Consider the following 25,168-nt stretch of genomic DNA (forward strand, 5'->3'; position numbering starts at 1 on the left):
AACAGGAACACACTGACAATACTGATTAGTGCTGCAATCTTTTAGGAATCTTCCTTGTTTAGAACACCCTTCTGCCCAAGATGAGAGATTTTAGACATGAGATATCAGCCAGAATCCTTCTGTTCTCTGCAAGGGTTAAGTCAAATGGTATAAATCATTAGAGTGAACTGCTGCCATTTAAGAAGCTGAAGCCTATATGTGGGGATTTGTAGTCTAAAGTTCCATCTTGTGGCTATTAAGGGATACATCAGTGATGTTTAACATAATCATTATTTTAGTACAATCATGCATTCTCCTGTGATTCTCCTTATAATCATCCCATTGTTATGTGATTCTCGTTGTGCGCAGGCGTGGAATGCCTTAAGACTGATAACCACACGACGCCTCTATGGCCAAATTCTTATCTTATGCTAATTTTGCTTGTTTTGCGTGCTTAATAAAAACGTCTGGGGGGAAGAAGGTAGCCATATTCTTCTTCATCTTCTTCTTCTTCTCTACCGGTACCTGAATACTAACAAGATAAAGTCTGCAGTGTCTTCATTTATCAGAGATCTCTCCCTGGTTTTCATGCAACTGCTGCTTGGCTGGCTTCCAAGCAGGGTTCCCTGGGGATTTTCCCCACATTTTGGCGGCCCGTGTGAGGCAAGAAGCACGGGACAAGCTGAGCAACGCAACAGAGCGACAATTCACACTGCCCTCGCCCGGCAAGGGTTCCAGACGTCACACATCCGCAAGGATCCCGGGTGAGTGTTGAATTTGTCAAGTTAGACACCTAGCCTCCTGGCAACATGGGGAGCTTTGTATCTAATCTTCAGGAAGTACAGGACCTCCACTTCTTATTAAAAAGGAATGGTCACACGACCACACGCACAGAAGTGGAAGATTTAGTTCATACTATTCGGGATGTATGTCCCTGGATCCCCGAAGAAGGGACACTGGACCTCAAGGAATGGTCTAAAATAGGCAGCTGTTTACAGGGACATCCAAGAGTTACAGCAAAAGTGCTTTCTACATGCTGCAAAGTGCGTACCAGCCTTCAAGGCTTGGCACCACCACGGAACATTCTTTTCGACCAAGAATTTGAAAATAATCTGTTCAAACAACTCCCTCAAATTTTGCCTCCCCTTCCTCTCACACCAGCCCCCTCGGTTCCACTGCTGGACTCTCTGTCTCATTCTGCCCAGCCAACCGAGCCTCAGCCTGGGAACACCTCAGCATTGTCTCCCAGTCCTGCCATTCATCAGGCAACTGAGAACAAAATTTCTAACTGTCCTTTAATGGATACAATGGGTGCTGCTTTAGAAACTGCTTATCCTGGTGTTCAGGGAACACAGTCACAGGCACAGGGAGATGCCGCGGCAGTTTCTCATAGTTCTGAACTGCTCCCATATCAAGGCGTCCGCGAACTGCAACTCAGTCTCAAGGACAAACAGACACAGAGTCTCCTGGAATCCTCATCTGCCCAACAGCCGGCCCCTAGTGACTGGAGTAGGGGTCTCCTTCCACCAGCAGAAGGACTCATTTGCCTTCAAGGATGGCAAGATTTAGCAACTAAGCAAGCAGAAATTAATGCTGTTGGTTTTGTACGTCAGCCAATTATTATGGGAGAAGGTATATTCGCTTCTGCTGTTCAAGTCCGTCTCATGGACGCAGTTCTCAGTCAGCCAAGGACACATGGGAAATGGGACCCAGGGAAATGGGACCCAGGGCCGTCCCCAGGCCAAGAGAGAATAATAGGGGATCTGCAGGATTCATGTGATGTCACGGGCTGGTATACAAAAGAAGCTTTACAAGCATGCCATGTGTCTTGTGAGAAATCAGAAGGGGAGGAGGAAGAAAATGTAAGGGGGGAAGCCCAACAGGAGGCCTGTTTTGAACTGCCACAATGGGTCTATGTTTCTAAAGCTAAATGTGCCGCTATTCCTCAAGGCTACACTGTTCTGGTTTTTACATGCGCTGATTTTGTTTGTCTCAGCTTGAATGTTGTGCCAGGACTGATAACTCGCATGGCAAACATTCAGGTTTGGGGAAAAATCCTACTCAGCTGGACAGTCATAGCTGAGAAAGATTGCCCCCCCACCTGGCCAGTAAGAGAGAAAAATGCATATGGGGTGGGAGGAGGTGAGCCAACTCCTTAAAGCGCTTCCCCCATCACCTTCCAATCTGGAGAAAGCATTGTTACTCTCAAGCCACTTGCAACATCCTGGACACTATGTTCCATGTTCTTCCTAGAACTACAAATTCTATCACACCTTGCATTGCTTAGCAGTTTCCTGAATATCTCAGCGTGATGGGACCTATAATCTCATCCACGGATTCAGTGCAGCCTGCTAGGACATAAAGTCTGTATTGTTCTCTCTTCCTCTGTGAAGTAGCAAATTCAAGGTCCACACCTGGCGCAATGCCCAGACTTAGTTCTCTCTTCTTATCAGTGATTCTGGGCGTTCTGCCAAGAGAATGCCATTGTATTCGGACAGTCTAAATGGAGAATCATTTGGCAACCTACAGTCTTCTTGCAGAAGGGTTTTTGTGCAGCCCACAGAAAAATCAACAGACTGGGCATAAACTTTTGCATCTATACCTTTGAGATATCAATTGGGCACATCAGTTTTGGTATTGTCTACTAATGATCTCTCACGGTTGTTCTCTGCACTTCCTGGTTGTTCATGTTATGCTGGTAACTTCATCGATGAAGGCTTCTTACAGCTGATCTCTCAACAACTTGACTGCAAGCTCGCCTGCATTCCTATTTCAAGTCCAATCTTAGCTACGCCATGGCTGTCAATTGCAGTTCTCTACACCCCTGACAAGGATGGGATCACAATTGTTAAATGGATGCATTTGCCACACACTCCCTTGAACTTGTACTCCTGTGTTAAAGCAGTTGCAGATTTGTTTTGCCAAGGCATCGTTCCAGATGTTGCCACAATTGTCAGGGACGTATTAACTCTATTTTTCTTTTCTGCAGGGTGATGCTGAACTCTCCAAAAGACAAGCGCCTGCTTTCCTGTATTTTTATCAATTAACCACTTGTTTTTCCTCCATACACAGATGCCTTTCACAGATGGTTTGCCTTTCCAAGGTGTTGTCACATGGCAGCGTTTGAACTTTTTTCTAATGATGAGTTTAACTTTGTTATAGACACACGTTTATAAGCTTTTTAGGCATTTGCTTTTTTAATATCTGTCTCCTTCCATAGATAAGGATTTGTTTTCACTGTTTTCCTGACTTTGTTACTTTAGAGCAGAACAGCATTCTGTTCCATTGCCCATATATGTTCCCACCCTCAACTTCTGGGATTTTTTACTAAAGGGAATGCTGTTGCTGATTCAGCTTTCAAGCAGAATTCATGTGCTTTAGTCTTTTTTCTGATCCTATTTGCTTCTCATGACATGTTTCATTACTCTGTAAATATGTTTCACAGAATGTTTTCTATCCCAATGACTCAGGCAAGAGACATTGTAGTTGGCACGTGGATGTCACACAAGTGCAGGTTTTTGCCTAAATTACATTTGACTGTGGATACATTTTCTGGATTTATTTGGCATCTCCTCTTCATGGAGAGACTGCAAGACAAGTTATTCAACATTACATTTGGAACAATTTCTGTAATGGGCCATCCTAGGCCTGAAGACTGGACAATGGACCTGTCTATATATCATCTGCCTTTCAAGAATCTTATGTTCAATGGAGACTCTCACTGAAGCATGAGATTCCTTTTAATTCCACAGGGCAAGCAATTGTGGAAAGAGCACACTTAATCCTTAAATTTCTTTTGCAGAAGCAAACCTCAGGCAGAGGGGTTTCTGGGTCAGATTGTTCCTATGGTTGTTGCAAAAGTTCTGTATACTTTAAATTTTCTGCTTTTTCCTCATTAACAGGGTTCACAACCCAAGTTAAAGTTCATTTCAGGACAGAATGTTTACCACCTGAGTGGTAAGGGATCAATTCTCTTGATCACCTGGGACAAGGATGCTGCAGTCGCACTGGACAAAGGCGCTGTTTGGATCCTGGCAAGATGGTGTGTATCTCTGCCATCCGACTCCTAGGACTGCTTGAACTGTTCTTGGTTCCACGTATTTCTGCTCCGGACAATCAAGGCAATTCTTGGGTGCAACATGCTCAGTATATATTTGATGTTCATGGACAGAATGTTTCTCTTTTATATGAATCATGAGCTCACTGCCTGGTCTTATTGATGATCCAACCTTAATTCTTGCCTCTTTGCAAAGTATTTCAGAACATGGTCAATCTGAACTTCTTTTCCATGCTGTTCCTCCTACTTCTAATATTTCAAAGGTTCAATTTACGCACCACATCTGAGCTTTGTGTTTCTGTTGTATTCATGCAGGGAACTGGAATGCCAAGGTTCCAGGTTTCACTTGATCTGGACAATGTTTTAAAAGAATGCCTCCCTTAATCCCAATGGCCTAGAACATTCCACATTGGGATGGAAATATAGTGGGCACCCAAATCTTATTACAGGTGCACTCACATTGAGGTCACATCGAGGCATTCTTGCACAAGAACAGGCATAACATTTTGGGTCTGACTTGTCGCCTGGAAGAAAAACAGTTAATGCTACTACAAGAATCATGGTAGCTCTGCAGAGTGAAATAGATCAGTTAAAGCAGCTTTCAGTTAAAGCATTGCTAATTGCTTGCACATACTTATACTATGTTTCATTGTAATAGATACTCAAAGTATTATTTGCTTCCATAACTTGCAGCTTTCAATTGAGCATATATTAGTTGATTTGAGTGATACCATTATTACCAACAATATTAACACTTCCCTATGGGATGGCTTTGCATACTACTAATGCATGGTATTATTTTACTGAAAATTTGTATTTGCCTTATGCTTGTTTTAAACAATGTATTCCTTCATTAATTAATGTTTTCTCTAAGTGATATCAAACATCTGTACAATCAATGTCTTTATCTGCTACGCAATTGTATCAATTCTAATATCATGTGTTCCTTTCTAGAGTAGGTGATTTTTATGGTGAGGCTGATGCACGATATACAGGTTGAGATGACATGGCTGTTACCCTCCATCAATGAAGAGCTTCCATGGACTCAGAAACCATCAGGAGTCTTACTGGCAGCCCCTTGCTCATCCACAATGAAATATAAACGGAGGGAATGTGGGGATTTGTAGTCTAAAGTTCCATCTTGTGGCTATTAAGGGATACATCAGTGATGTTTAACATAATCATTATTTTAGTACAATCATGCATTCTCCTGTGATTCTCCTTATAATCATCCCATTGTTATGTGATTCTCGTTGTGCGCAGGCGTGGAATGCCTTAAGACTGATAACCACACGACGCCTCTATGGCCAAATTCTTATCTTATGCTAATTTTGCTTGTTTTGCGTGCTTAATAAAAACGTCTGGGGGGAAGAAGGTAGCCATATTCTTCTTCATCTTCTTCTTCTTCTCTACCGGTACCTGAATACTAACAAGATAAAGTCTGCAGTGTCTTCATTTATCAGAGATCTCTCCCTGGTTTTCATGCAACTGCTGCTTGGCTGGCTTCCAAGCAGGGTTCCCTGGGGATTTTCCCCACACCTATATTTCTCTTGGATATCAGTTGCATGATTTGACATATGCCGAGAAATACAAGTCTTGACTTTTTAACCAGCAGCAATTTGCCTGTGATTTACACCACTACACTTATGCCAGCATAAATAACCAGAGGGATTTTGCCAGTTATTAAAAAAGCCCACAGTAATAATTTGAAAACAAACTTAAAATTCGTTTTAAAGGAAATAACATACAATATAGCTAAAGGATGCGTTAATTTACTTTTCCTGGAGAATGAAGAAGTAAATTTCAATGTGTATTTTTTTAAAAAAAATCTGTAGCACTGTAAGTATATATTGCCATTGCTTTCTTTTACTGCTTATAACGCTGATCAGGATGGTCTCTAGTAGTGCCTTGTTAAGGAACACTGAAAAATCACATGACAAAAACATTTAGCAAAGATAATCAAAATGCCCAAGGATGCATTGGAATGATCTAGTAGTGGGTACAAACAAAAAGAAACAAGTATGCACAGGCCAAATAACATATGGTGACATAGGAAAATGAGTTGGCATAGTTGACTCTGTATTAGATAAGACTGAAAGCTTAAGATTCATAGTTGAACTTTTGTAAAAAATGTGAGCGATCCTCGTCATTTACAAATCTATTGACCATGTGCATGTGTACCTAAATAGTGAAGGAAGATTCAGTAAGATCGGAAGTGGGGGTCTTGGGTATACTAAACCCTAAATTTCACATAGTACTGTTTTTAAAGAGCATTTGATACTGTTTCCTATTCTTTTAACCTTAATTTATTAAAAAATCAGAAGAAGCCTAAATAGTGTATTTTAAAAAAGTGAAAGGATCTGTCTACATATTTCATTTATATGAATGGCCATTCACTGTTTACAACTTCTTATGTTGGCCAGAGATACAAGAATCCACACACACAAAACATGGATATGAATCATCCCACCTGCCCTGATCAAACAGCACTCTGGCTTTTAGTTTATCTTACTTGATTTGATAAAAAGCCTCACAGGAAGGATAGCTCTTGTGCTCTTGGATCTCTGTGAATGCATGCTGTCAGCATTTCAGGAGGCTCCAAAGTCTAATTTTAAAAAGATCTGATATATACATATGTCTAATTGCTAAAACTGTCACAAATTACTTAGTATCCATTGGCTACCAAAACAATTAACCCAGAATCAAAATTGGCACATGGCCAATCCTCAGAGATTATGGGAACTGGATTTTAGCAACATTCAGAGAGCTGCAGATATGCCCTGGCATTTTGGGATGTCATCACTGTCATCTGAACAGGGTCTCTGCAGTGTGGAAGGCAAGTGACAGAACAATTGGCCTCAAATACTACTCCAGTCTTTATTCCACAAAGCTGAGTCTTCCTGCAGGACCCCTTTCACAGCATTTTAATTGCTGAAGACATTGTGAAGGGCTGCAAGGGCCAATTACTGTATTCCTGAAAAAGCTGCAGCCACTATAGGAATAATTCATGTTCTTCTGAATGTCTAATACAGTCAGGGAAGGTAAATATCACAAAGGTTTTATTTCCTTCACATTCACTACTCCAGGATGTTCTAAGTATGTGCAGAAGTGTTGCGAACTTCTATAAAATCTGTGGCCTTGACAGCATGCATCAATTCTGGCCATCTTGTGCATCACCAATATATAACACAGAATGAAAGCTCTCAAAGTGTGCAATAATACAGTATCCGTATACTCCAGCTCCCACCATCGTTAGACCCCGCAAAGGCCTGTTACCATGCAATATTGCCAACCAGCACAGGTGACAGGTGGAATTTAGCAACACAGAGAGTTGCAGATACAACCCTGGCATCCTGTGCTGACATTATTTTACATTAGGCTCTATCGTTCGCCACTGATATCCAGCCATATGAGTTTGAGTCTCATCAAAAATTATTTTTGCTAGACTTCTAAATCTGGAAATAAATGAACAAAATCTGGTGCTTATTAGAAATCCAGTGCTGTCTTCAGCTGGAAAAAAACATAATCACTTTGCTGAAGTACTTTTGAGTTTTATGTTGCTATATAATAAATTAATCTATTGCACAAACCACTAAAGAGGAAGGATTTAAATCAGATTTCAATAAGATTCATTTTTAATTCAATCAAATTCACTTTTGGGTGCTGTGGTTTGAGGAGAGTGGGAAGAAAATCTGTGGTTGTAACAACTATAGGATGAAAAATCTGCTAGAAGGACTGAGCAACCCTTTTCTGTCAAAGTTCCTGGCTTCTCATTCTCCTTTTCCCCTTGAAAGTTTCCTCAAATCAACTGCATGACTGTTTGTTTATATGTGGTGTTAGCCAACAATCACTATGTGAATACAAAATGTTAATAAACATGATAGAATGGAGCAAGTTCTGCCTCAATATATAATTTTTATTAGACACCAAAATATGTCGTCTCTGTAAAGAAAAGGCAATGGCAGACTATAATAAAACAGTGGTACATATAATGAGAGTTAATACACATTGAAACTTACCTGAATGGGGGACTTGAATTCACTTTTCCCCATTCACTGAAGGTCAGAGGATGACGCTCATTTATTTCTTAAACCACTTCTGAGTATTCTCTACCTGGAAAACCCTGAAAAGGATTGCCATAAGTCAGAACTGACTTGGCGGCATGTTATTATTATTATTAAATGGTGGTGGCCTGGGGCAAAGCCCCAGTTGTTAGCCCCTCATTACAGTCCTATCTACATTATGTATATAACACACTCATTCTGTGTTTTCTAAGTGCTCTGTTTTATCGGCTAAGGCTCTTGTATTTTTTTCAGACAAAAATATTTATTTTTTTACCTATTTCCTGAAGGCCAGGAGGGAGGGATTTCTGGCGTATTTCTGCAGATAATGCATGCCATAGGATTGCGGCCACCACCAAGAAGGACCAGGTCCTGGTGGTAGTTTTCCAGACCTCAACCTGCAGACACGACACCTGTCCCAGGTGGACTAATCTTAGGAAAATATGCTGCATCAGATAATGAGGTCCCAAACCATTAAGGGCTTTATAGGTTAATACCAGCACTTTGAATTTGGCACAGAAGCATATAGCAAGCCAATGCAGATGTGCCAGGATCTGGTAGATGTAATTATATCTTTATACGCTCTACATAAACGTGACTACTGCATTTTGCACCTGCTGAAGATTCCATATTGCCTTCAAAGGAAGCCCCATGTAGAGAGTTGCCAAAGTAAATTCTAGAGATTCATGGACCAAAGTCATTCAGGATTTCCTGTCCAAGTAGGGCCGCAACTGAGCAATCTGCTGAAGATGGAAAAAGATAGGTCTGGACATGGCTAAATGTTTTTTGTTTGTTTGTTGGGTTTTTTAAGGATTATTGTTGCTGTTTTTAATGTTTCTATTTTTGTTTTTGTTTTCTATTACATGTGTTGTAACCCCCCCCCCCCGAGTAGTGCTGTGACATTAATAGGAGCAGAATACAAACTGAATGAATGAATGAGCACACCCAAGTCACAGACTTGGTCTTTTAGGGGGAGTGTGACCCCGTCCAGCATACCTCCTAAGAGGGCAGATTCTCCACCTAACAAGATCTCCATCTTATAAAGATTCAATTTCAATCTGTTAGCCCATGCCCATGTCCAATCCATTGCTGTGGCCAAGAATTGTTCCAGGGTTCACAAAGCTTCCACTGCTCAAGATGAAATGGAGAGATAGAGATGCGTGTCATCAGCATATTGATGACAGCAAACTCCAGATCTTTGGATGACCTCCCCCAACGACTTCATATAGATGTTAAAGAGCATTGGAGAAATGATTAATTCCTGTGGGGGACTCCACAACAAAGAACCCTTGGAGCTGAAACAGCATCCCCAAGCTGTACTCCCTGGACATGACCTTTCTCAAAGGACTGCAGCCAGAGTAAATACGACCCTCTAATTCCTAAAATTTAAAGTCTGTCCAGGAAGATACTGTGGCTGACTGTTTCGAACACTACTGAAAAACCCAGGAGGACCAACAAGATCACACTCCCCTGGTTGGCCTCCCTTAACAAGTCATCAAACAAATAAAGTTAGTTTGCCATATAGTGTATAATACAAATATTTTACTTTGTGAACTCTTTATTGTATGTATGAAGAATTGGACTTGTTAATGAAAGCTCACATTACAATATAACAGTCTTATGGTGCTACAAGGTTTTGCCTTTATTTTTATTATTTTTTTCCTTGGGTTTTATCTGATATGCTTGCACAGACTAACATGGCTACCTCTTCTAAAACTACAAATATAAAAAGATATTTGATCCTTTTGGAAGATTGGTTGGGAGTTTAGAAGCAGTTGAACTGGTAACTGTTTTCAAATTCTTTTAGTCTTTTCTTTTGCCCATACTGTGAAGCTTCACATATGGGCAGGGATTTTTATGTATATTAATCTGACGTAAATTTCCACATAAAATCTGAGGTGGCATACTTATGCATCACTTCCTCCATTAGACCTTCAAGTGACAGTTTCTTCCTGACTCCTTCCTGACTCAACAAAGTATACTCCCTCTACTTTTTCTTCTTGTCATTAATAGCAGATACACTATGTCATGTGGAAATGAGAACATGTATACGAAACATACATAACCTTCCAATAATCTCAGCTCAGAAGTATAAGAAGCCCAGAAATGTTTATTTAAGCTGTCTGTTCTGTCCTAAATTTAAATTGCTTGTAGAAATCTAGGACAGATTATTATTAATTCTCATAATATTGTATTCATATAGTTTTAGAATCTATAAACAATGTTAGAACAAGACAATCACAATAGGTAATATGCATGTAAGAATATCATGTTTACATTGATCCCTTTCATTATTTTCCTTGTGAGATAATTTTTTAATATATTCCACTATACTTTGCGGTGCTTGTCCTTCCATATGAGCCTACCCGAAAGTTAAGATCTATCCAGGGGGCCCTTTTGAAAGAGCCGTCCCTCAAGGAGGTAAGAGGGACGGCTTGCAGACAAAGGGCCTTTTCGGCAGCTGCCCCCAGACTATGGAATGCCCTCCCGACTGAGATTCGTCTGGCGCCGACACTGATGACATTTCGGCGCCAGGTCAAAACCTTCCTGTTCCAGAAGACTTTTAACTGAAATAATATTAGCTGTGGGTCTGATGGCAATTTTATATATATTTTAATTGTATTTTAATTGTACATATCTTTATTGTATTTTAAATGCTGTAAGCCGCCCAGAGACCTTTGGGTAGTGTGGGCGGCATATAAATTAAATAAATAAATAAATAAAAATAAATAATTCATTTAAAAACTTTTGACAAACATATATTGCAAGCAGAATGCATGCCTCCCTCTCATTTTTAACATAACAATTTGATGTGTAGAGAAATTTAACCATATAAATCAATTCATGTCCATGAACTCAGTCAATTACTACAGAATATTAAAACCATTTTAAATAGAAGGCTGAATTAAGAATCTGTTTTCATTTTGAAGAACTGCTCAAAACCTAGTTAGTTGTTCTTTCCAGTGTTAGATACTTTCAGTGGGAAGTGCCAGTTACGTCACAATGACACCCTGGCAAACTGGCTGTCTTTCTGAGTTTTGCTTTCTCAAGAAGCACCTTTCCTGGGATACAGAATGGGAGTGATACATTTGAGGAAAGAGGAAAAAGGAAGGCCTTTCATTTTTTAGGGGGGAAAGTATGCACCCTCCTAAGTGCTTGTTATAGGAATCACACTTCCATTAGATTAATGAGGAGTAGTACAGATTTCAAGGGTAAAAATCAATACTGTCCCTACTACTTAGAATCTCTGCAGCCCACTCTAATTCATATTTACTCAGAAGTAAATAGTACTTAGATAAACTGGAATGACTTCTAAGTAGGTAGGCCTTTAGGGAAAAAATCTCACTCTATGCATATATGTCAGAAACAATTTCTTTACACCATCCTTTGAAATTATAACCTGCAAGGGTGCCCATTTCTTGTAACATAGAACTCTTCAGTGTTGCTCAGATATAATGCATGGAAAGGTCCAGTATCAAACTGGCCTGCAACTGTTTCTACTGTTTTAAAAAAATAGCAAGCAAAATTTCAGGCTAATGTAATATAACACATGTACAATCACAGCAGTGAAAGTGAAAACTGGTCTGTTTCAAGAAAGCAGACAAGCAGTGAGGGAAAGAGACTCTGCATGCAGCTGGTTTCTTTATAGGAATGGTTGCAATAAACTGATTACTGTAGAAATTACAGTTTTTTCCCTTCTTCTTGTAATTCAATTCTTTCTGGGTTTATATGTACTCAGTGGCTTGAAAAGAGCGCCACATATTTTCAAACTCTTTATTTCACTTTGAAGGGAAAAATAAAATTGATGAGTTTTTTTTTCTGGTGCTCCTCTAATAAACAGGTTTTGATGTATCTGATAGTGAAACTTGGATCACGTCCAGTCCCACCTCCCTGCATGTCATTATTTTGGGAAAGTCAGAAGAAAAACAAAGACAAAGCAAGGAGTAAATAAGCAGTTCTGCTGAAAACCTGAACTCAACAAAGGCTGTTGGAAAATGCATCTTTTCTTTACAAAGCCTGACATGCTTCCATGGAGGATCACTGGCCGGGGAAGCCTGTTACAATCCCTCCAAACGGTCTCCCTCCATGCCGCAGGCACAATTAACACTTTGTTATCTGAATCTTCACAATACAGACAATAAACAGGCAAAGAAAAAACAGATCAGGCCCTACTTGCATTTCCCCCCCTGAGACTATAAAGCCTTGATTCCCCGGCTTATATCCTAACACAGCAAAGCGACCAAGGGTAGCAATTAAAAGGATCATCTATCTCTTTACTTACCAATCGCGGCTGGGGGCATGTGTGCTCTATCTCCTCCATGGTTTCTGAAGGCAGCTCATTAGAAAGGGATTTTGGGATGCCTGTTTCTGACTCAGCATTAGAGGCAAGCAGCACTGGCATGGCCAGTGGGTGCTTCTTGCAGTGATGGCCTCTGTGCTATTCTCTTCTCAGCCGGATATTGTTTTCCTTTCTCGTTTTATTTTCTTTCTCTTCCCCCCACCCCTTCTCCCCTCTCTTCTTTTCCTTCCCTTGCTAAATTAAAGGGCTTCCCTTGCCCCCCCCCAGGAGAAGCCGGGAGGCAAGGCCTCATGTTATCACTATAACAACCAGCTAGCAACAGAGCAGTTGGTACAGGATACAGTGTTCTGATTTGCATGATGCTTTCTGGTTGGTTACTGTCACCGTAGTACCACTTTAACTGAGTTATGTGATGTATACCGGGAGGCGGGCTCTGACAAATGCTACCCAGACATCCTCCCCTCCTTTTCTTTGATGCTATACAATTTCGCATGGCAGGTGTTTGACAAATCTTCTTCACAACAATATTATTGGTTATAAAAACAGCTTCACAACGCATTCTCTTTCCCGATTAGAATAAATGTTTAAAATACTTTCTAAAAAGAGATACCGTAAAGAAGCACTTTGGCAATGTATTTATCTAAGAATAATTTTAGTTTAAGGAGTGAATTACTCTTTAGCTCTTATTATTCTATTTTTATAGAAAATGTCTGTATGTTTCATTGGGATAGGATTTTCAAAATCTTATTAAGAAAAATTCAATATACTAGCATGCAAAAATCTCTTTTTAAAAAAATCAAGTTGGAATGTGTACATTCCAAGTACTGACAATCAGCACATCTTAGGTCACTACAAATTGCTAACTCTAATTAATTAATTAATTAATTACTACCCTGTTTTCCCCAAAATAAGACCTAACCTGGAAATAAGCCCTAGTATGATTTTTTAGGATGCTCATAATGTAAGCCTTACCCCCCAAATAAGCCCCAGTTAAGTGAAACCCCACCCTCCACCATTGTGCAGCAACCAGAAGATGATGACATGACTGTATTTGAATAATGTAGATTGTTGTACATGAAAAAATAAAACATCCCCTGAAAATAAGCCCTAATGCATTTTTGGAGCAAAAATTAATATAAGACCCTGTCTTATTTTCGGGGCAACATGGTATTATCAGACCAGTTTGCACAACAGAATTTTATATGGTGGAACATCTTGTATTGACTTTTCCTCTGAATTCTAACTAGCCTGTCAAAGTGATTTTATTAGTGCTTCAATACATATCTAGAGCCAAATATGAACTCTGAACACTTTTATACAAATTATTTCTCCAAATATTTTGAAATAATCCAGTTTTGATGCACTGTTCTTTTAAATTACCACTTGTATGTACATAAATAAAATTCCAGTTGTTGTTTGGTACAGAAAGGAGAGCTCATTTTAAAAGTGTGATTATGTTCAAAATAGTCACTTACAAACTTAGAACTATATAATATGGGGTCAAATTAAATGTTTTACTCAATTTAGTATTACCATGTGGTTAGGAAGAGTACCTGCCTTCTATATGATTTCCTCAATGACAGATTTAGCATATATTTAGAAGAGGTGCTCCCTTGATTTACGAGAGATGTCTGTTAAAGGATATGCTTTTCCTTACCTCTATATCTTAAATTTATTGTGCTTTGTTATATATTGTATGAACATGGGCTTAATTTGAAAGTCTAATTAATTAACAGTGTAGGAGGAAAAATAGGTGAACTACAGAGAATACAAATTACCTTTAACATCTAATTCATCTTTGAAATGCTAGAGAGTTACCTTCAATCTCAATGGGTGACACTTAACTATGTGGCTTGATTTTGTTTAAAGTAGCTCCCAATGTTCCTGGGAGGACATATAAACTGAGGAATAAACAGTGGAATGGCCTGATACCATCAGAACCTCAATCTCAGAATGTTTTTAAACCTAATCATTTATCTATGTACTGTATTTAAAACTTGGCCATGCTGACAACACTGAGTAAAGGGTTAAACAATGCTAAACCATGTCTTGCATAGTTAGGACTGTGTAATTCAGTATCATGCTGGCAAGAATTAGTCCAAAACAGTGAGCCACAACTAGCCCCAGGAAATACACTGAAGTCCCAAATACTGTAAATCAATAAATCTCTAAGAATCGATATTCCTGGAATATTCTAGGAACTTCAGTTAACAATCTCTTGGATTTCTAATATAAATAAAAAGATGTGGAAAACAAAGTTGATTCAAGGGTTCAGGCAGGCTTTTTACACAGAAACCAAGAACAAGACATGCAAAAGCAATACGGATACCTCAACCACTGTCCAAAAGTCTTGAACTTCTGATGCAACATGAACCTGGCATTCCATGGAGATGCTTCTAATTAGTTGAACTGACACCAATAGGTCAGCAATCAAAAACCATTAACATAGATATTACAACAAACAAGGCTTCATCGAAAACCTCATCCAAAGCACCCAGTCCCAACACACAGGGTTTTATAGGTTTAGAACTTTGTAGGGGTAGTAAATGTTAATTCTGGGACATTTGACACTCTGTATAGACATTTTCGTTCATTCGTTTAGTCGTGTCCGACTCTTCGTGACCCCATGGACCAGAGCACGCCAGGCCCGCCTATCTTTGTATAGACATTTAACTCCATATATATCCATATATAAGAACAAGATTATAGACTGGTTTTGATAATATTTTGTGACCATTTCAAATTGCATTGTGTATAAGGTTGACCATCTTAAATGATCAGCATTGATTGCTTTGAGCTATTTTTCAAAGTAACCTATGACATTTATCCTTTACGACACAAAATTATTTATAGACAAGAGAGGCTGTGGAATAATAGTTCCACTGAATCATCATGGATGTGCAAATAGCAAGAACAAGTGCTGGAAGTGCCTATGTCCTATGATATATAGCATCTCTACCAAGAGTATTTTTGAAGTAATTATTTGGAGTAACTGGTCCAGGGAAAAGCAAATAGTCTGAAGAATTGTTAGTTGCTTTATATCTGGCAATATAATTAAAATGCATCCTTAGGGTAAATAGAACTTCAACTAGCTGTAGCAGAATGATGACTCATAGTTTTAAAAAAAAAGATAACAAGTATTTCTTAAAATGTCACTACAGACAAAGAAAAGCCAACAGATAAAAGAATGAACTCTTGCAAAAGAATAAGTTGAAAAGGTCAGAGAAGAAGAAAGAAGAAATTGTATGTAAAAAGCAAGAGTAAGAGAAAAGTTCTATGTTGGTAAGGTGTACAAAAAACCCACAAAATATTAGAAAACTTCACCAAAATTCACTGAATGGGGGAAGAACAGCTCCCCTTTGCTTACATTTTTGTCTCATTATCAATGGTGCTCTGTTATGCAAACTAAGACACACCAGTACCATGTTCTTTCTGAGTAGACTTGGAGAGGACTGCATGTAATTCTTCAAGCATGGTCACATATTTAATAGCTTTCCAGCAAAAGAAAATAAAAAGTTTTCCTCACTCAATTGTTTAGTTCTTGCATGGGACGATCAGTCAGTTCTGTTACATGGAAATCAAATTGCCTAGAGAGCAATATTAATTGCTTCCCTACTGCACTCTGTAATGAATAGCTAGTTATCTGTTTATTTCACATTTAGAAAGGCCTTTGTACAAAGCACTTTAAGTATACATAAAGGACTTAGTTTATTGCTATATGCTGCCTATATATACTAAGTAGTCCTTTTCTCCTGAAGGATTTACAATTTTGATTTCCCTCATGTTCTCTGGCCTCCTTAAGCTGAAGAGAAGACATAAATGGGAAGAAGATGCTGCTGGGTTGCTCAGATATAGTCTTGCTGGGTTCCTCAAAGTTACCAAATACTTGTCTCCCATGATACCCGATTTAAAAAAAAAAAAGAATTGTGCAGTAGTTCTAAAAGACAATTCCTCAATGGTGGCAAGGTCAACCACGTGTGAAGATTCAGCTGGGACAGCGTGTCTTTTTGTGGGAGAATGATTCACATCTTCCACAGTGTGCTTCTGGAGGTCTCCAACAGCCTTTGCTTGCCCAGTGTGTTCCTGCCCTGCTGTGTTTCATATGATTCAATTTTCCTTGATGGAAATGTGACCAGCCAGCAACTTCCTCTGCTGCAGTCTCCACCCCCCAGTCTTTGAACCTGGACATGATTTTAGATAGCTTACTCTGATGTTGTTTTTATTCTGTGCTTGCAAATTAGGTCATTTTTCTCCCCTGTAGTTATTTTAACTGTACAAGTGCACTTTTGTTGAGGTATGTAGAAAATGTAACTACTTCTTCACTGCTCAACAGTAAGCAAAATTTTGTCTCTTCCTCTCTCTGATTTTCTGACTCTTTTCCCGTACTAATTCCATCTGGATCAATGTTGGATACAATACTTTTTCTGGGCAAACTATCATCTTCTGCCAGACTTGCAGGCAAAAGGAGAAACCGGAAGAAAATAGTTAGGAAAGAAGCTAGACAAGAACTGGGGGATCTGGGTGGGTGAGGTCTTTGATTTGCTTGGAGATGGTGACCTGATCACATATTAATTCTTACTTTTTTTTCCCCAGGCTTCATAAATCATGATTTATGAAACTGAGAACCAATATTTTGGCCAAGTGCTCTTCTCTTGCCCTTATTTTGAAAAAATCTTCTCATGTTATCTTCATGTATTCACTTCATTTATTAACTTGTTCCCTTCTGTGTCTTTTTACTGGCTTCAGCTGACATACCAGCTGGTACTGCTAAATTTACCTGCCTCAGCTCAAGAAGGTGGACTTGGCTTCAGTCATCCATGCTTCACCAACTTCCATGTAGAATTACTGGAATGGATTCTAAGGGAGACTGCTTTGAAGTACTCTGGAAGACCCATCAGTCCAGAACCAAGACAAACTCCTGTGTAGTACTCACAGGTCAGACAATGTAAATTATGTCAGCTCCATTGGCTTCCGTCAGCAGTATTGCTGATGTCACTGGCTTGAAGGCTCATTTCAAAATCCTGGCTCTAGCAGATAAGCTCAGGTACCTTAGGATCACAATGACTAAAGGACCAGGAGTTAAGATCAACCTTAAAGGACTTACTTCCAGTATGTCACCCTGGGAGATTTGGTGAGTGAACATGAGAGACAGGTCCTTCTTGGTAGCAGTGCTGAAACTCTGGAGTGGCCTCCCAAATGGGATCTGTCCCATGAGTCTAATCTAGGCAGTGGGGGAGCCTAACCAACCCCTGCCCCAGATACCAATCCCTGCAATTGACCCACAAAAGCTAAATTTTAGGAATAATGAGGAAGCAATACTTGTTATACCCTGCAATGGATAAACTAAATTTCACCAACTGTTATATTCGTAAGAAAAAATAAAAATGAGCAAGAGTGTCTTCCTGTCACTCTTGCTCACAGATGGCTAGGAAAGATTTGGTTTTCCTCTTGACTGCGGTTTCTCACCTCTAATGTATGCTATAATAAATGTGAGTTTCTAAGGAAGTAGAAGGATTTTTATTTTGCCTAGCAGCAATTCTCAGTGAGAGTCCAAGGATGATTTGAAAACCTGCAGCTCAATCCTGTGCCTGTGTATTTAGAAGCAAGCTGCTCTAAATTCAGCTGGATATACAGTGGACCCTTGACTTACAGACGGCTTGACTTACAGACTTTTTGAGTTACAGACTTCTCTGGCCGCAAAATTTAGGTTTGACTTGCAGCCTGAGAATTGACTTACAGACCAGAAAAAAACCAAAATGGAACAAAAACGGCCTGTTACGGGATTAATCGGTTTTCAATGCACTGTAGGTCAATGGAGACTTGACTTACAGACTTTTTGACTTGAGAACCGCCTTCCAATACGGATTAAGTTCTCAAGTCAAGACCCCACTGTACTCCAGTAAGAACAGGAGTTAGGAACATGACATGGGTAAGGAATGTAGCAAGACTGAGCCCTTCGCTACTAAACATCTTTGTTGGTTAGATAATCTCAGACAATTTATCAAGCCCTGTCCTCAGATTCTGCCATTATGTTGCACATCTAGCCTTAGCAAAACACAACATTGTTGTGTGTATCATGGCTTTCCTCCTCTCTCCTCCATGCAGTTAGAGAGTAAAACTGGGCATTAAGCATGCAACCAGAAGTCCTGAGAAATCTGGCTAGCTTGTGCTGTCTGAGCACTTCTGAGTAAGTGTGAACAACCAAGGAAAGACACTCCTTGTGTTTCCCTTTTTTAAAAACAAAGATCTACTTTGGGTTTACTTTCCTCTCATTTTCTTAATTGTTTTAAAACTATCTGCTCTTGCCCATCTTGTGCCACTGATGCTTTCTTTGTCCTGACTGAGCCAGACATCCACAAAACTACTTCTCAGTGTACCTAGTACTAGAATTTGGAAAAGCTCCTATTTTGGACTATTTCTCCCAGAATCCTTCAGGATTTGCTAAACTATGCTCCCTACCACTTAACCCGCCAAATAAGAAGAGCCCTGATGGATTAGGCCAAGGGCCCATCTAGTCCAGCTCCCTGTATCTCACAGTGGCCCCACCAGATGCCTCTGGGAGCACACGAGACAACTAGATACCTGTCTCCTGATACCCCTCACCTGCCTCCTCCAGAAATCTGTCCAATCTCCTTTTAAAAACATCTAGACTCCCTACTTTAGCAATCCAATCCCCTATAATGAGAAGAACATCTTTCTTTGGTGTCAGTTCTAGGTGTTGTAAGTCTTCATAGAACTTGTCAATTTCAGCCTCTTCAACATTGGTGGTTGGTGCATAAACTTGGATTACTGTGATGTTGAAAGGTCTGCCTTGGGTTCGCATTGAAATCATTCTATCATTTATGAGACTGTATCCCAATACACGATTTCCCACTCTTTGTTGACTATGAGGGCTACTCCATTTCTTCCACAGGATTCTTGCCCACAATAGTAGATATGAAAATTGTCTGAATCGAATTCTCCCATTAGTTCACTGACATCAATGTTTGTTCTTGCCATCTATTTGACCACATCCAGCTTCCCAAGGTTCATAGATCTTACATTCCAGGTTCCTATGCAGTATTTTTCTTTGCAGCATTGGACTTTCCTTTCACTTCCTGCAGCTGAGCGTCCTTTTGGCTTTGGCCCATCCACTTCATTAGCTCTGGAGCTACTTGTCCTTGTCCTCCACTCTCAGTACCCTGTTGGATGCCTTCTGACCTGAGGGGCTCATCTTCCAGTGTCATATCTTTTAGCCTTTTGTTTCTGCCCATGGAGTTTTCTTGGCAAAGATACCGTAGTGGCTTGCCAGTTCCTGCTCCAGGTGGATTGTGTTTAGTCAGAACTGTCCACTATGACCTGTCTGTTTTGGGTGTCCCTGCATGGCATAGCTTCTCTGAATTACTCAAGCCCCTTCACCACGACAAGGCAGCAATACGTGAAGGGGTAGCACATTGTATCTAGTAGTGAATCAGCAGCCAGTGGAGCTGCTATAGTTGGTGTTTATGTGATCCCTGTGACCTGCCCCAGTTAACAATCCGGCTGCAGTGTTCTGAACCTGCTGAAGTGTTCACACACTTTCCAGTGTAATGTCCTTAACATATGTGTTCGAAGTCTTAATTTTTGTAACATACTCTCTGGGTACCACATTTTATGCTCTTAAGTACATGTGTACAGATGTCAATTTGGGTGCATGACTCAACGAAGACAGAAGGAACAATTTCAGTAACAACTAATACAGATCTATTTTCAAAAGTAAATAGATGTGAGAGTAACTGACATATATTACTGAGATGCTGTGCTCTGTGAACATTTTAAAGGCAGTGTACATGCATGAGAGGGATGTGGTAGTGCTGCGGATAAGACCGCAAAGCCTCTGGGCTGCAAGGTCAGAAGATCAGCAGTACAAATCCATGCAATGGAGTGAGCTCCCGTCACTTGTCCCAGCTCCTGCCAACCTAGCTGTTCGAAAGCATGTAAAAATGTGAGTAGATAAATAGGTACCACCATGGTGAGAAGGTAATGGTGTTCCATGTCTAGTTGCGCTTACCACATGACCACGGAAACTGTCTATGCATAAATGCTGATTCTACGGCTTGGAGACAGGAATGAGCACTGCCCCCTAGAGTCGGACATGACTGGACAAATTGTTAAGGGGAACCTTTATCTTTACCTGCATAAGCATCAGTGTAGTGTAATCATAAGTAAAGTACCCAGCTGTCATCAGGTAGACTCAGCTTTGGATTCTCACCCAACCATGATACCCATGGGTTGACCTCGGGTCAATCATTGTAATACATGTTATTTGGGACTATCTTTGAAATGAATAGGCAGAGAGCCATGCACATTTTCAGTTTCTTATGAAGGCTTGGAAAAGTAACTCTTTTGGATTACAACTACCCAAGCTGACCATGCTGGGTGGTGCATTCTGGGAGTTGTAGTCTATAAAAGTAACTTTTTCAAGCTCTGAGAAGTCTAATCATCAAATGACACCACTCAAGAACTAGAATAAAATGTTCGGTCTTGATACTACAGACAGTTAAAATCACCAATACAAAATAACTGTAATTTTTAATACAGTACAAGGTTCCCATTATTGTTAATGATGTAAACATTACTTTTCATGTTACATTTACTTTCAATGAGTAATTCACAATGATTGCCTCTAACTGTGTATCTTTTTTATGTATTGATTCCAAATATTTTGTACATCCTTTTGAGGGCTGGGGGTGTAGGCCATTCTGTTTTAAGAACCTAGATCTATTAATCTGATGGAAAGATGAAATAAATTGTAATATATATATAATATGCACACAGACACTTCTTTATGATACTGCTTCAGGTGTCATATTTGGCAAAAGATTAGCTTATATTTTTTTGCATGCTAAATATTTAAAGACTCCTGTTTAATGGCAATTATATTATAAACAGACATGTGATTAAGTTGTACATGGCAAAGAAAAACAAGTCACATACCTTTCTCTGACATTTGTAGGACTGGGCTGGCAATTCTGGTTCATTTTCTATCTTGCGCTTTTGATGCCCCACCATAGTTGTGAACGTTCTCTGTTCTATTCACTTACAAACAGAGCAAATGTTAAGTTCCTCCAAGTCAATGGTAAAATGCAGGATATTTGTGGTTCCCTCAAAAAAGTGGACAAAGGTTGTGCCAAGCTGTTCTGTATGACTGACCAAACAAGGTTTAAAGATCGTGTCAGTGTAATCTGGTGATAAGGTTATTTACAAAAGGACGGTCCAAGTTGACTTCTTGTTTTTTTTCCTTCTTGCACCACTGCACATTTATATCCACAGTAACAGACAGAAAAAATCCATTAAGATTTCACCAGAACTGCTGCATTTATCTGGAATTAAGAAATGGCAAGGAATAAATAGGATTTACTTCTTCACAAACAAGTTTCAGGGCAGTATGAAAAGCTCATTGTTCCAGTTACACTGAAGCTGTGGCAACAGTTTCAGTATGAAAAATTAACTGTATCATTGGCTAACATTCTAGCTTTGACTGAATTATTCTTGTGGACTGACATAGCAAAATAGCACATTTGGCTCAAAATTCCAGTATCTAATTTTTTTACAGAAGCCTGAGTAGATGGGTCACTAAAAAGGTGCTTAAATAAAATGGGTTCTTCTGACCCATACAGAAACACAGTACTGTGCATTCTGCATATAATTCAGCATAGTTGTTGGGAATTTGGTGAGACTTTAAAAAAACCTGTGTAAATCATGAGAAACTATGGATTGTTTGAAAGTAATGGGTTGTCCAGATGTGTAATTTGCATAGTGGACAAAAAGGTACAGTTGGGAAAGAATATGGAGAGCTGGAATAGTTTCCTATAGGCAAAGGTGTTGGACAAGGGTGCATTTTATCCGCTTATCTGTTCAGTCTGTACACAGTCTGTATCATATGTAATACCAAACTAGATTCAGATGAAGGAGGCATAAAAATTAGTGGAAGAAACATCAACAATTTAAAATATGCAGATGACACCATCTTACTGGCAGAAAGTAGGAATGACTTGAAACGTTTAAGGAAAGTGAAATACCATGGAGTAAATAGGATTTATTTGCCAAAGCAAGACTCCAGTTGAACATTAAGAAGACAAAAATAATGTCTATAGAAGAACTACACAGCTTTAGTACTGCCAATGAAGAAACTGAAATAGGTATTTTATATAGCTTGTCTCTGTCATCAATCCAAGTGGAGACTGCGGTCTACAAATCAGAAGACAAGAGAGACTTGGAAGGGCAGTAATAAAAGAATTAGAAAATATAATCAAGTGTAAGGATGTTTCACTGGAGACCAAGAGCAGGACCATCCAAACTCTTTTATTTCCAGTCACCATGTATGGGTGTGAAAACTGGACAATAAACTAAGTTGCCAGATCTTTTTTTTTGGATTCATTTGATATGTGGTGCTGGAGGACAGCTTTGTTCATATTCTGGACTTCCAGAAAGAGGAAGAAACAGGCCCTACATCAGACCAAACCAGAACTATATATGGAGGCCAAAAATGCTGAAATTGAGGCTGTCCTACTTTGGGCACATTATGAGATGGCAATAAAAAACAATAGTACTGGGAAAAGTTGGAAACCTCAGGAGAAGACCAAATACAAGATGGATTGACTCCCTAAAAGAAGCCACAGGCTTGAGTTTGCAAGAGCTGAGCAGGACTGTTTAGGACATGACATTTTGGAGATTGCTAATTCATAGGGTCACCATAAATTGATGGTGGTTTGATGGCATGTAACAATCAACAACAAGCTTGTTACAGGAAGGGGAGAAAACTTCTGTCCTTATGACCAATTTTGTGAGATGACCCCCCCCCCCACCTTGTCAATAAGGAACAATTAGCCATGGCAAATTACACAAATCTTAAGCAAACAACTACGGGATTCTGCCCAGTATATGCAAAACCAAAATTTCTACAGCTCAAAATTCAAGAGGCACAAACTTTCTTTTATGTTAGCTCATACAAAAGTGATGACAATGTGAAAAGCAAAATGAGCAGTTGGTTCATTGGAACCCTCAGTCCTGATCGAGAGTAGGCCTTTCTCCCCCTGGCTGTTAAAGGTGTTCCGTGCGGATCTCTCCACAGAATGTTTATCGGTGTTTCCAAGATAAGAAAATATTTGTTGAAAATAGGAGCTTTTATCAATGTTACAATAAGGTGGTGATAACAAAAATTGCCCACTACATTCTTAAAATCTGGTCAGAATCTTATTAATGTTTCTGTAAGGTTTGTGTAACTTGCCATGTAACTGATGAGGTGGGAGTGCATTTAAGTTCCACAACTGGGCACGTGACCAGGCACATCATTGAGACTTGTGCCGACACCCCCATCAATGAACAGCAATTAGCAGCTGCTAGTTTGAAAACATTTATACACATAGCACCAGAAAGATGTTCACCATTTGCTCATCTGGGATTCTGGTGCCTTCTCCTCAGGTATTTCCCCCCCCCATGCCATTTACTCACCATCCCCCTTTTGTGTTATATTGGTGGTGCTGCTGATCAAATTCGGAGTTCTGAGGATTGTTCTCCCATAGGCTTTTATATGTAACTGAACAGGATAGGAAGGCGGAAAGCATTTGTGCACACTTACAAGTAAAATGGGTTAACACCGGTGTAAATCCCATTGATTCTAGAATTGTTTTACAAATGGCCACGCCTTCAGTCCAAAATTCCCGCCCTTATTTTTTTCCCCCCACTACTACATATGGAACATACGAAATAATGTAAATAAACGAGACAGAGCTTCCCGCCGCGGCCGCGCGCACCTCCCCAGCCCCCTCCCCCGGTAACACAACAAGCACAGCGAGACATAAAAGGCAAGTCTTACTCTTCCTGTTTAACCCCTGAAGCGGAATAGGAAGGACGGAAATCGTCAACGCGCGGCTTCTGATTGGCTGCCGCTTCGGCCGGGGCACTTGGGTCTGCTTTCTCGCGCCAGTTTCAGGCGCTTTGGCGCGAGAGCGTGGATTGTCGGGGAGGCGTACGGGGAGCGGGAGAGGCGGCAACCTGCAAGCTTCACCATGGATTGGAGTGACCGTCCGCGCGACCGGGTCGAGAATGGTAGCCGTGGAGGTAAGAGAGGGAGCGGGCGCAAGGTTGCGGGGTGAGGTGGGGTTGGTTGGATGGATGGATGGGCCAGATAGGATGATGAGAAGGAAACAGAGCCGCCTGGTCACTGTGCAGAGGCTGAAACAAGATGAAAAAGGGGTGGCAAGACCTGGGAAGGCTTATTGTTTTTTTTTTCGGAAAGGGAATTGAGCTCTGACTTCATCTTCTTTGCACACTGTGCAAAGTGGCCGCTGGTTGCAAGCCCGGTTGCAAATAAGAGGACTACGGTAGCAGATCTCTCATAGCTGAGGTGGTGTTAATGGTTACTCAGAGGTGCCCTCTGATTCAGAGGAGTTGTGGCTTGCTTTTCACTCGGAAGTACAAGCCACTCACAGTCCAGTTCTATAACAGAAGCCCTGTTGACTTCGGGGAAACTTACAGTAGTCCTAAGTGTGCTGGTGTGGGTCTGCAGGAAGCAATGCAGATTTCTAGGGAAAGGCATTTATGCCGCGAGGAGGAGGATCAGGAGCAGAAAAGTAATGTTGTGTGAGTGCCCAATAATATTTGCATGTCTTCCACTATTTAAATCTTATGGAAGACAAATGAAGGCTTAAGAAACTGGTCGCATACTTGAGAAACCAGAGGCCTTCTACCACCTGTAGGATTTGCTAGTGTTGGTTTTTCATAGGCTTTCATGTGTTCAAGTGTGCTTCT

At 40.1% G+C, this 25,168-nt stretch overlaps 2 protein-coding genes across 10 annotated transcripts in view; one reads left to right on the forward strand and one right to left on the reverse strand.

Moving 5' to 3' along the window:
• PCYT1B (phosphate cytidylyltransferase 1B, choline) overlaps nucleotides 1-24,348 on the reverse strand; it is a 49,032-nt gene extending 24,684 nt beyond the window's left edge. For 2 of the 6 annotated variants that reach the window (XM_020789186.3, XM_020789185.3), the window contains exon 1: nucleotides 12,380-21,314. In XM_020789186.3, coding sequence (XP_020644845.1) covers nucleotides 12,380-12,499 — 120 coding nt within the window. In that variant the 5' untranslated portion in view covers nucleotides 12,500-21,314. Of the gene's footprint in view, nucleotides 1-8,055; nucleotides 8,160-12,379; nucleotides 21,315-21,352; nucleotides 21,739-23,869; nucleotides 24,193-24,233 lie in introns of those variants that run through there. The other 4 variants (XM_078390455.1, XM_078390454.1, XM_072994278.2 and 1 more) reach the window with 4 other exon arrangements.
• The window catches only part of POLA1 (DNA polymerase alpha 1, catalytic subunit), a 285,573-nt gene continuing 284,750 nt past the window's right edge, over nucleotides 24,346-25,168 (forward strand). For 3 of the 4 annotated variants that reach the window (XM_072994276.2, XM_072994275.2, XM_078390450.1), the window contains exon 1: nucleotides 24,346-24,478. In XM_072994276.2, coding sequence (XP_072850377.2) covers nucleotides 24,427-24,478 — 52 coding nt within the window. In that variant the 5' untranslated portion in view covers nucleotides 24,346-24,426. The remainder of the gene's footprint in view (nucleotides 24,479-25,168) is intronic. The other variant, XM_078390449.1, reaches the window with a different exon arrangement.

The sequence above is a fragment of the Pogona vitticeps genome, chromosome 3, assembly GCF_051106095.1.
Source record: "Pogona vitticeps strain Pit_001003342236 chromosome 3, PviZW2.1, whole genome shotgun sequence".
Classification (NCBI taxonomy): domain Eukaryota; kingdom Metazoa; phylum Chordata; class Lepidosauria; order Squamata; family Agamidae; genus Pogona; species Pogona vitticeps.